This window comes from Amblyomma americanum, chromosome 4, assembly GCF_052857255.1.
Source record: "Amblyomma americanum isolate KBUSLIRL-KWMA chromosome 4, ASM5285725v1, whole genome shotgun sequence".
In the NCBI taxonomy this organism is placed as follows: Eukaryota; Metazoa; Arthropoda; class Arachnida; order Ixodida; family Ixodidae; genus Amblyomma; species Amblyomma americanum.
This window is the reverse complement of record NC_135500.1, coordinates 8,824,041-8,836,507: the sequence shown is the minus strand read 5'-3', so window position 1 is coordinate 8,836,507 and position 12,467 is coordinate 8,824,041. Positions and strand designations below refer to the sequence as shown.

General features: G+C 47.7%; 1 protein-coding gene across 1 annotated transcript in view; it reads right to left on the bottom strand.

The window, feature by feature from the left end:
* The window catches only part of LOC144127733 (transient receptor potential cation channel subfamily M member-like 2), a 547,241-nt gene that overhangs the window by 483,238 nt on the left and 51,536 nt on the right, over positions 1-12,467 (bottom strand). Inside the window, exons 2-3 of the mRNA XM_077660634.1 lie at positions 3,363-3,542; positions 353-571 (exon numbers count right to left, since the gene is read on the bottom strand). Coding sequence (XP_077516760.1) covers positions 353-571; positions 3,363-3,542 — 399 coding nt within the window. The remainder of the gene's footprint in view (positions 1-352; positions 572-3,362; positions 3,543-12,467) is intronic.

Here is a 12,467-nt window from a genome sequence, read left to right as displayed (position 1 = left end):
ATTGTCACCTTGTTTGCCGTAATGTCTGTATTGCCTCTAGTTCTGTTTTCTTCGACTTGAAGACGTTTCACAGCACCCCCTTACTTGGGGACTCCTGCCAGAATAGGTCTTTTGCATTTGTCACCAATAATCGACATAAAAGAGCAAATGAAATGAAACAAAACAGAATGAAACCTTCATTCAATACATCTTTGCTGTCTAAATTATTTGCCGTTTAAAAAAATCAACTTTACATGTTTATAGCACATGCCAACATCATAGCCATAGGAGAGAGGATAGCATTTTTTCAAACATGGCACCAAATTGAATTCCCGCAATGCCCACATATGTGAGTGGAAGAGGAAACTCTGACCTTGTTCGCATCAAATTTTTCAGCGCATGTGAGCAGGTCCTCGCGCACAATTCCCAGCAGGCAGAGGGGTGGCCGCTTCTCGAAGTCGGTGTGCGGGTGCCGGTGACACCTCATGATGAGCCTCTGCACCAGCTCCTCGCCCACCCAGGAGCCTATCTCTTTTGCAATGCCCACATTGATTCCGTTGGTGAGTATCCACATGGCGGTGGTGTTCGCCGCCTGCAAGAGCGAATTGCCTGCTCACCTGCCGTCCGGTGACGCATCGACAGATGAAGTTTATCACATCTCCACAAGGTGTTATTACGTACATGGAGTGTTTCTATGCAATGAGGGAAAATTGTGATAATTATTCAGCCAAAAAAATGTAAAAGCGAAAACAGCACGAAAAAAACAAACTTTGTGCCAGCTACTAAGCAACTAAGTGCCAACTACCCGTTCGAACTTTACTGACGATGTGGTGGAAAATGCACAGTAACAGTCAAATTCCGCTGCCAGCGCAGAACCGGAAAACAAATTTACGTGCACTGCTGTGAGCTCTCCAAAAGTGAAAAAATAAAAAGGAAGAATATTTCGCTCTACTGGCCAAGACTAAAGCTGACATAATGCTGTGCACTGATTCTTGCGTGCACGACGCAATACTCAATGCTGAAAAATTCTCCTCAATCTTTATCGTCTATTGTAAAGTTCAGAGTGATAGTGTTTTCGTCCTCGTTTACAAAAGAATAAAAAGCATGATACTGCCGTTTAATGACGCTTCATGCGAAGCTACGCTGCGCAGAATCGAATTTCACCTTTCCATCGGATCCTTCTGCAGGCTTCCGAAAGCCCTGGTACCCAATAGTGTGATGTATTATTGGCTTTTGGACCAGCCAGAAGTTTAAAGCGGTAGCATTTACTACCCACTAACCTGTATTATTTTACCATAATTCATCCACTAATCCCTATTGATCCACTTTAAACCACTGACAAAACCACTTTAATTCAATTTCTGTGGTGGGCTTCGTTTGAAAATTTTTGGGGTCGGTCGGAAGATTCGCTTGAGATTCTATTTTTGATGGACGAATTACTATCTATAAGGCCGCTGAAAAAGCCACACTTTTTAACGCATAGTTTCAATCCGTAATCGTAGAGAGCTACAAACCTTGCAGCCTGTTCCGAAATACCTTCATTAACTCATGCTGCCTCAGAAAGTGCAGCGTTTACTTCATCTCTTCAATCCAACGCGAAACGCCATTTGTAATCATGTTTGAAAAACATATTCCTGAGCACTACACTCTTCTTCAAAGCATTGGCCAACTGTTAACAAGCAGCCGCCTCCACGAATACTCTGCGAAACAAGAAAAACATTTCTGCTAGTTTTTTTGTCTTTGCCAATGTTTTTATGGGCCACGCTCCCATTCCGTACCCCGAGCAAGTAGTCGCTCCCGTGCGTAGGTGCTTTAAACATACATTGTCTTCCAAGTGACGCTTCATACTTTTGGAACCTGATCTAGGAATAATTTGGACGTTGTGCACGAAGCGAGGACATCAAAGGTGCACTGCGAAATCAGAAAACTGCTTTGAAAACTTTTCCTTCCGTGCATGCCTACAGGTGCTAAGCCTACATTTCACCCCCAAGTTTTCAGAGGCCGTTCCAGCCGGTGAAAGCAATGCAACCGCATCTTGCTTGTCACAGATCGGTATTGGTCTATAAGCCTGCTAGCAAATATTCTGCTAAGAAATACAGTGCAATCTCTCTGACCACTGTGCGCTGCAGATATTTGAAACAAAACTTATAGCGCGCTGATATAGCTGTTTGAAAGCCGCAAATTTTCCTCCCAATACCAGCGAGACTTCAGGTCTTAACTTTCATGCGCCTGCCAGCTATGTAAATTTTTACATGACGTTTTGGTTTGATAATAGCCTTCAAATTGAGTTTAAACTTTTGGATTTCTGGAGGCGTTTTACACCCTGCCATATGTTCATATATTGCGCAATATATTTGTTCGATTTCCCGCTGGTATTTTCATCTGTGAGGAATGCAATGTTTTAAGCACAAAATGCATTCTGTACTCCCTCTATATAGGGCACCTTCCTCGGCGATTAAGAACGCGGTCATGTCCTTCCTGTAGCAACGGGGAAAGTTGCTTACACCCAACAAGATTGTGAAGCACTACATTTATTTCGCTTCTGTAGGAAAGTCAACGACCAACAGTGTCCTCAAGCATTTGGACATACGCATGAAGCTATTAGCCGCTCTTAGTTGGGCGTATTCTGTAGGCTTGTGTGCGCATCACGCGCTGCGTTGCGTGGGCTGTCACCGGTGTAACCATGACACATTTAGCCTGCCGTTACGTTGTGGTCTTGAAGTGGACTCATGCTAGGCTTTGTTTTTGTATAGATGAGAGCGTGAGAAATAAACGCTAAAATGATGACATGCATTTGGTCCGAAGAAGGCGGGGTGCCGCTGCCATTCTCTCCAACGCAAACCGCCACATGCCCGCAGCATGAGCACGCTATGGCTTTAAGCGTGCGCACGCCCGCAAAACCCCGCAAGATACTCAGCTTTCTGCGCATGTTTATTCAACTTCGCAATGCGCAGAATCACTGGCGCACGCCGAGATAAAAATGTCAGTTGTAGAACTTAGCGACAGTACATCACAATGGTTTTCAGGTAAATCAGTATACGTACTAGCGGCCATAGCGGCTGTTCCAATCTCCAAATCACCATGTGACAACACATGCTAAATGCGGTAGGAGCCCCATACAATGGTGTTGCCAACACCGTAATCTCGATTTCTGGTCGGCATGTGTGCCACTCAGCCTGCAGTCTGCTACCATAGAGATCGTCCTGTGAGTCGGTCTAGAGTAAACGATTTAGTACCTGTGAAACGGTGGTAAACCCTCAGTATTTGAAAAACAGCACGAAAACAAAACCGACCACTAATGCAGGCCAGAGTTCAACCTGACGCCAGCTATTTCCTCGCATCTCGGCAAACCGTGCTCACGGCGAGACGTTTAATGGGCTAACCTTTGTCAGACCTTCTTTGAAGTTTTCTAGTTGTCGTGGCGAACTCCACTCCTGCCAGGTGGTGAAGCTTGAGATGACGACGAGGACAATCCTCGGGAGAGTGAGCTTCCACTCCCGCGTGAAAATGTTGAAGACCTCCTCGATGCATACATCGTGCGTCACGCGGATGTAAGGACGGCCCTGCAAGGAAAGCATCTCAAGAAGTATTCCTTTCATGCCCCACTTAAACAACGTCACTGCGGGAAGCAAGGAGCATTTGTATTTTCTGGAAAATCATCATGGAGCACCCGTGAAGTGTAGCGTGAGTATTGCTGGATACTGGCGCCATGTTGGATACTGGCACCATGGATACGGCACCACGTCGTGTTGGAGGACTCCGAAGATTTTGACCACCTGAGGTTCTTTAACGTGCACTAACATCGCACACTACACGGGACTCTAGAATTTCGCCTCAATTGAAATCCGACTGCCGCGGCCGGGATCGAACGCGCGTCTCTCAGGTCACCAGCCGAGCGCCATAACCACTCAGCCACCTGGCGGCCATTAAAAGCTGCGTAACTACGCTTGAGACATAATATACGAAGGAAGCCAGCAGGCACCGAAACCTAACATCACAGGGAACTGCTTCTCTCTTTTCACTAGTACTAAAGTTTGGGCCAGTTGGTGTTGATATATAATGCAAGAGTTTGTCGCAGCGTGAACAAGACGTGGACAACTACTAGGAACGATCAATACAGGACGTCCTGTCGTCCTGTCCAGATCGTTCTCTGTAGTTGTCCCCTTTTTGTTCACGCTGCGACTAATTCTTGATTTCTGTTTCTCTTTTTCTTTGATTCTTCGGGTTAAAAGAGTAATAATAGTGTAATCATTTTATCGCTGAAAGATGATTGTTTAGAAATTAGAAGGCATGTCGCCGGTGTGACTCAAACCCACGACCTCTGAATTTCGCGTCCGGTGTTCTACAAAAAAAAAAAAATTCGGCAGGCACACTTCAGACTGCTCACCGGTGAGAAGGCGGAAGCATTATATGTAGAACTGCACAAGGTATATGAACAGATTAGTTCTCTGAATGCTTCCGATGCTGCCGTATCTAGCGACTGCGGAGCAACCGCGAGGCCCATTTAAGCTTGATTGCGCTGTATCTCCAACTGCAGTCCCGGTTCACAGTACTCTGCGCATGTTGACGTAGATTGATGCATGCACTGCAAAGGGCGAGATGCTGGTAGGCGAAAATCTTGAAACATATGTCCAAGCAATGCATGGCGGTCATGTGAAGATGCCCTGACCACGATGACGTGGCACACAAATGAAATTCGGTGCCTTGTTAAAGATGCTCCGATATTCTCCGAAATTTCGTGCCATAAACGGCGGCCGCCGTCTTTTGTGCTATTGGGAGATAAATGCTTACGCATTAAAAAAGAGTACCGTGGCTCCCGCCACCAGCCCCTGCAAAGCGGACGCTCTGAGCCTCGATGTACTACCTCGATGGAAAAAAACGCGAAAAACCCGGCGCAGCACGTTCCGCTGTTTCAATTTCTTTTCACAGTGCTTTTGCTTTGGTGATAGCAAAAAGACCCTAGACTCGCCCGTGGTACATTCTAGGACGGCTCTAACGTCTTTTTCGTACCACGCACGTAAAAGCGCGATGAATATTATTTCCAACAGCGGGGCGTATTGGCGCCGGGTTTTTCGCGTTTCTTTCCATCGAGGTAGTATACATACCTATCTAACCTGTTTGGCCGTCACATCAGCGCTCCAAGTGATAGCGACATCTTTCGTTTTCTTGTGGTTTTCGTGCTAACTGACAGGTTCCTACCTGGAGCTACCTTATAAATTTTTACCTATCAAATAGCGTGGCGGTTTTCAGGCATTCCACCACACTCTGAAAGGATGCCATCGCCGTGATTCTTCCTAATAACATGTTGATTTTAAGTCATTCTAATGCCATAACAGCCCGATACAACACTGTGATGGCGGGCCTTTACTGCAGCCAAATTACTGGCCACTTCCGCAAAGCCAAAACGTGGGTCCCACCCAGATTTGATGATTATGGTGACTATCGATTTTTATGGCGCCAGGGCAGCTATGGCCAAAGAGCGCGATGGCACAAGGTATTAAGGCGAAAGCCTTAAATGGCTCATAATCGCGGCGTCCGACCGTCCGTGCCCTGGAACGGTTCCAGCCGGGGCCTCTCCCCTCACACTCTCTCAGCAATCACGTGATCGCACAGCGGCGCATAGCAACAGTTGCGCCGCCACAGTTGTGGCCTCTCCCTTTTACACTCTCTCAGCAATCACGTGAGGGCACAGCGGCTCGCGCGGCAACGCTCCTTCGTCAGACGAGAGAGTCTCGTTGCAGCAGTCGAGTTTGTCGGATGGCTCCCAAGCGGCCCGGTGATGATTCCACGACAAGCGGTTCGGAGAAGCGCCCCAATAATGTGGATTCCCCCAATGCCAAACGCCAGATAAAGAATGAGCGAATGCGCATGCGGCGGGCTAACATGTCACCGGGCACCAAGGCCAGGGAAGCGGAAAAGCTTACCATAGTCAGTCGAAAAGGCAAAGGCTTTCGCCTAACACACTTTGAAATTTACAAAGTGTCCTTCAATTTTATTTTCTATTACTCAAGGTTGGGTCAAAGACCCATTACCCAAGCATTTCACCCCTAATAAGCCGAGCACCAGGCCAGGGAAAAGCTTGTGCCTATTGTATCACCGGTGCGGTCCGCCGAAACATTACTCAGTGCTACATCGGGAGGCAAAAGTAGTGTCTGAGAGAAAAGCAAAGCGCTACGATAAAGAACCAGGAACCCCTAGAAAATGAAGCTGTGGTGTTCTTCCGTGCATGCGAGGACCATGAAGCTGGAGCGAAGTGCGCTGACGGAATTTATTCCATGTTACAAAGTTACTGGCGAGCGACCGGAGCCGCCGTCAGTGACGCGCTAGGACGAAGAGCTGCGAGGGCACTCGGCGCAGCAGTATACCTGTAAGCGAAGGGGCGTATCCCAGTAGCGCGCGTGTCGTTATAAATCTGCGCGCAGCTACTACACTCCCCCGTTGCCGTTTTCATTCGAGGGCATGCAAGTTAAACACAAAAGCATCGTAGTCTACGGCACATAGCGGTCCGGAGGGTGCCGGTGCCTTTCACGATAACGGCGCCCTGTCGTAGCTGGCAGAGGGGGGATTCTTACTGCACCGCCGCCGTCGCTGAATGCGGCTGATCGAAGTCCTCCCGCTGCTCAGGCGTACAACTCGAGTCCATGCTCATAGCTTGAATTATGTGGTTCTGGTGACAGTTACAAACACACACGCTAAGAGCGGTTTCTACTCGTAGTGTGCACGAAACAGGTCCAGTTGGCGCCATCACGATAGCAGGTTATCCACCTTTCACCGCGTCTGAAATTTCGCACCAGAGGACTATCACCAACAGCAAATGCACCTATGCGCTGCTTGCGATGCGTTGTCTGGACGAACTGCCTTGCCGCTGCAGCGACGGCTTGGCTGCGTAAAGTCGGGTGCGCAGCTGCCTCTGTAGCAAAAGAATGGCCTACGCCTCGGCCTTGCGTGAAGTGTTCCTGTAAGATAACAAAACTCCTCCAACGTTGTGCTTAAGTTTGCGGCGGTACTTTTAAGTTATGTCGCTTTCAAGGTTTGGACAAATCGTTCAGCTTGCTTATTACTGATGGGATGGTAGGCTGATGTCCGTACATGCCACGTGCCAATGCTTTTCAGATGGTTTAAAAGAACAGCCGAAATGAATTGCGGCCAATTCACAGACACCACTACTTCAAGGTAACCAAACCTGCAGACGATTTCATGGAGCAGGTTTACTGTGCCTTCTGTGGACGTGTCACGCACTGGCACAGCTCTCGGGCCACTTGGAGAGAGCGCCGACTACAACCAAGATCACGGCACCCTTGAAAAGTCCTGCAAAATCAATGTGCAGACGTTCCCATGGTTTTGTTGGCCATGCCCGCGGGTGAAGAGGAGCAGGGCAAGGCATTGTGCGTTGAGTTAGACAGGGATTGCACGAGCGCAGATTAGTTGCGATGCCGCGATCGATGCCTGGTTACGACACCTAGCTGCGTGCAAGTTCTTTCATTCTAACAATGCAATTCTTCGAGCATTTGAACCTCGTATTTTCGAGGAATAACATCACGCATTTCATGAATGAAACATCCTAGTTTGGCAGAATGTCCACAGAGTCTGTGAAATAATGGCTTCATTTCTTCTCTCACTACGTGCTCAGGCTAACCGTTCATTACGTGTTGCATGACTTGCCTTAGAAGCGGACCTCGGCAAGTTTCACGTGCCACCTCACGATAGTCAATCGGCAGTGTCTGTACACGTAGGAAATAAAATTGCTGTTGTCGTTGCTCAACCGAGCGTTCTTCACTTTCGCTTGGCACAGGCAATCGAGATAAGCAATCGGCGTCAGCGTTTTGAGAGAATGGTTTATACTTGAAGATAAAATTGTACGCAGACCGAACTGCAGCCCAGCGTTGTAATCTAGTAACACTTCTGTTGGGCCTAACATCGGCAATGTTTGAGATTCCCGTCTTGGGGCCAAAATTGTCCGTAAGGGTTTGTGGTCCGCAACAAGAACAAACGGACGACCAAAAAGGTAGTAGTGGAAGCGTTTGCCGCCGAAAACAACAGTTAGTGCCTCTTTTTTCTACTGACTATAGGGAACCGGCGCTGCCAAGGTGGCACTGCAATTGTTCCATTCGGTGACTCAAAACTGCTTTTGTCAGCCGCTTGGGCCACTGCAAAAGCGAGAACACATTCTGCGCGATTAGATACCCGCGTTTGGCTGACAGCGTTCATTGCCTAGCTTCTCTCGGCGTAGCCTAGACAGCTAACGCACGGCACGTGCACCTTCGACAGAGCGCGGAGGCTCACGCCAATAACCGCCTGAGGGCGGCGCGGAAAAGTACTAAGAGCACTACCCAAAACTGATTGCTCTTCTCGCTAGGCAGTTTGTTATGGCGCTGCAATCAGCACCGCAAACTTCAGCGCAAGTTCCCCATAATTGACCTCTCCTGAATATAATGTACGCAACGCCACCGGATGGCAATCACCGTTTGGCTGCACATGAGAGATCACAGCTCCTATACCGTATGCCGATGCATCACACAACTGCAGTGGTGCACTGGGGTCGTAGTGCGTGAGAACCGGTGGCTGCGACAGCAGCTTCTTGATAATCGAGAAGGCTGCTTTGCACACGTCATTCTAGGCCCTAGCAATCTGTTGAGAGGAAGAACAACGCTTGATAGTTTGGGAACAAAATGGCCGTAGCAGTTTGTCAAGACAAGCAGTGAACGTAACTGCTGCTTGTCCGCGGGATGCGGAGCCTTTGCAATAGCTTCTAGCTTGTCCCCAGCCGGTTCAACTCCGTGCCTGCTAATCACATCTCCCAAGGACTGCAGCTTGTCTGAAAAATTCGCACTTTTCCTTCTTTATTCTGATGCCGCTCTCTGACAATCGTTTCAGTACAGCCTCCAAATTTTACAGATGCTCCTCTGCCGTCCTGCCGGTGACTATTATGTCACCGATGTGGCAAGTAATCCAGTCAAGACCCTTAAGACATTATCCACGATCTCCGGAAAGATCACGGGTGCTGAGGCTGTGCAAAAGACAAAGGATTAAGCAGATATAAGCCTTTGTGCGTGTTCAAAGTGAGGTAGGCTTTCGATCCCTCGTCTATCTCGACTTGCTGATAAGCCCTACTTAAATCGATTTTCTAGAACTGTTGACCTCCCGCCAAAGCTGCCAAAAGATCATCGAATTCTAATTCCAATTGACCCATCGTACTTTACAACGTGAACAATTGGCGCAGTGTACTTGCTACTGGCGACGCGAGAAATGATTCTCAATTTGTTGAGCTTTTGTAGTTGAGCCTCTAGCCCTTTCACGAGAGCGAAAGGTACACTCCGTGCTTTGAGAAAATGGGATACTTGGCCATCCTTGAACCGCAGGCTTACCTGCTCTCCCTGCATGGTTCCTAGCTCGTTCTTGAACAGGACTTCATTTTTTCGTAGGAGTGTTTCTAATGCTGCCGGCGGACTGCCTGAAGTAGCAGACACTTTGCAAAGGCCCTGAATGGCTATCCAATCCAGCCTGATATACTGCAGCCAGTTTCGACCTTTTAAGGTCGAAACTGGCTGCAGCATATGGGGCTGGATTGGACAGGCATTCAAGGCGCTGTCCCGTCTTGCGGTAGTATGTACAGTGGTGAGCAGCCCTGTCTAGAACGCGCCGACGGTGCTCTGCGGAGCAAGTCCGCGCCATCTAAAGTTAGGCTCTGGGTTTGAGTTATGTGTCCCGTGCGCATGCGCAGCAAAAATAGAGGGATGATTGCTCATCGTTTCCTTGTCAAGCCCCCGCTTTGCGAGTTCGTTTCGAGTGGCCAGGGTGGCGCTGCCTGCATTTGTTACGTTCTGACAGTAGCCAGGGCGTCGCCATGCCACCGTGCTTCACGAGCGCAACGAGACAGCCAGGCCAGCAAGCGCGAGTGATAGCATATTCTTACGCGTTTCTGCGAATAAGTACCCAGGCCTGTACGGATGCCAAATGCGGTGTCCCTTGTAGCTGATAGCGCAGCGCAAAGACAAGCAATCAAACAATGCGCCTGCAACGCATCGTGCGACTGGTAATGCGCAACATTATACGGGGAAGACGAAAATAGACATCAAACAGCCAGCTAGTCCCTATTGCCGCACACTCAGCATGGTGCGTGTTTGAAACGCGCGATTACCCGCTATCGCTTGCACTTGTCTGCCTAGCCGCCTCGTGATTCGCACGGAACGTGTTCGTTTTCCGGCCGCTGTTACATATAATTCAGCAGAGCCCTGGAGGCGCGATGCGCAAGCACTTAGCGGCAATGAAGCCGAGATCCCACGAGCAGGAACCGCTTTATTCTGGCCGCGCCTGAGTACGAAAAGGATAATTCAAACCCAGAGCCCAACGCTAGGTGGCGTTGCCTTGGGAGGCGGGGAGTCTGCACTCGACGATAGATTATGCACTAATGTCACAGAGGATGTATAACAGATTAGGGGTAATGAGCATAGATGAAGATGGTTCCAGAAGTCTAGGTAGTAACCACAAGCGTATCAAGTTGAGCTTCAGAAGAAAAAGCAATGTAGGACTGAATCAGGATAAACAATCAGGGGGAAATTTTTGGAAGTAGCAGCCAAACAAATCGAGAAAGTAATTTTTGAGGATAGTGAAACAGAATGGACTTATACCAAATTAGCTCGATTACTCGATTACTGGAGCTAGAGCTAGCTAAGGTGCGAGTAAAGCTAAAAGGGAAAAGATGCAAACCCAAGAGTTGGTGGGATGAGGAGGTCAAGAGGGCAATAGAAAAGCGCAAGGAAGCATCCAGGGAACACAGATATTCCAAGAAGAGGGGGGAACCAAAACCTGAAGTAGACAGAAAATGGGATACCTTCATAAAGTGTAGAAGGGACGCATCCTATTTGATTAATGAGAAAATTAGAAGAAAGGGTGCCCAATGGATGTCAAAAGTAAATAAAAAGGATCGAAAAGCAGCCCAAAAATTCTGGAAACATCTAAATGCAATGAGTAATAAAACTAGGCTAGAACAAAGGTTTATTGTTACAGATGAGGGTATTCGACTAGAAGGGGATGAAGCAATAAAACACATAGGAACAAGGATGACGGAAAAATTTTCAGCAAAGCACGTGGCACATAATTTATCGAAGGAGGATAGACCGGTTACAGCAATAGCTTCACTTGAGCAAGGAGAGTGGGAAAGGGCAGAGAAGAAGGTTCCTAGTGGCACATCAACAGGACCAGATGGTATCCCGATTATGTTGATAAAGAAGTTAGGACCAAAATCCAAGCAAACATTACTACAGGTAGTGAACAAAATGATAGTGGATGAGAAAGTTCCCGATGAATGGCGATTAAGTAGAATGAACATGATATATAAGAGAAAGGGGGACAAAGCAGACGTAAGTAACTATCGCCCCATAACAGTGACATCTGTGGTTTACAGGGTGGTGATGCAAATTATAAAGGATAGACTGCAGGCTTGGGTGGAGAACGAGGGGGTGTTAGGGGAACTACAGAATGGGTTCCGGAAACAAAGGAGGTTGGAGGACAATCTATTTTCATTGACACAGTGTATAGAAATTGCGTAAAAGGAACATAGGCTCTTATTGCTAGCATTTCTGGATATTAGGGGAGCCTATGACAACGTTACTCAGGAGCATTTGTGGGACATATTGGGCACATTGGATGTGGAAAATGGAGTAATTAATCTTTTAAAAGATATATATAGAGGTAACAGAGTGCTCATAAAATGGGAAAAATATGTATCAGGGCCTATAGAGATACAGCGGGGGCTTAGACAAGGATGTCCTCTGTCCCCTTTGTTGTTCATGTTGTACCTGCAAGGTTTGGAGGCCAAGCTAGAGGGGAGCGGACTAGGTTTCAACCTATCTTTTTTCAAGCAAGGGGAATTGATTAAACAGACATTACCGGGACTAATATATGCGGACGATATAGTGATAATGGCTGACAACAAGGAAGACCTGCAGAAGTTGTTAGACATATGCAGTACAGAGGGAGATAGATTAGGCTTCAAGTATAGTAAGGAAAAATCTGCAGTCATGACATTTAATGAAGAGGGCGGCGAGCATAGAATACAGGAGTTCGTGCTAAAAGTAGTGAATGAGTACAAGTATCTTGGGGTGTGGATAAATAACAGTGTTGAGTATCTGACAGAGCATGCAAAATATGTAATGAATAAAGCAAGTAGGAATGCAGCTGTCATGAAAAATAGGGCACTGTGGAATTACAATAGGTATGAGGTGGTAACAGGGATCTGGAAAGGGGTGATGGTCCCTAGCCTGACGTTCGGGAATGCGGTCCTGTGTATGAGACCAGATGTTCAAGCAAGGCTGGAAATTAGGCAACGGGGAGTAGGGAGGTTAGCTTTGGGAGAACATGGCAATACACCAAATCAGGGGTACAGGGTGATATGGGATGGGCGTCTTTCGAGAGCAGAGAGGCTAGCAGTAAGATAGCATTTGAGGAACGATTGAGAAGGATGGAGGAAAAGCGGTGGGCTAGGAAAG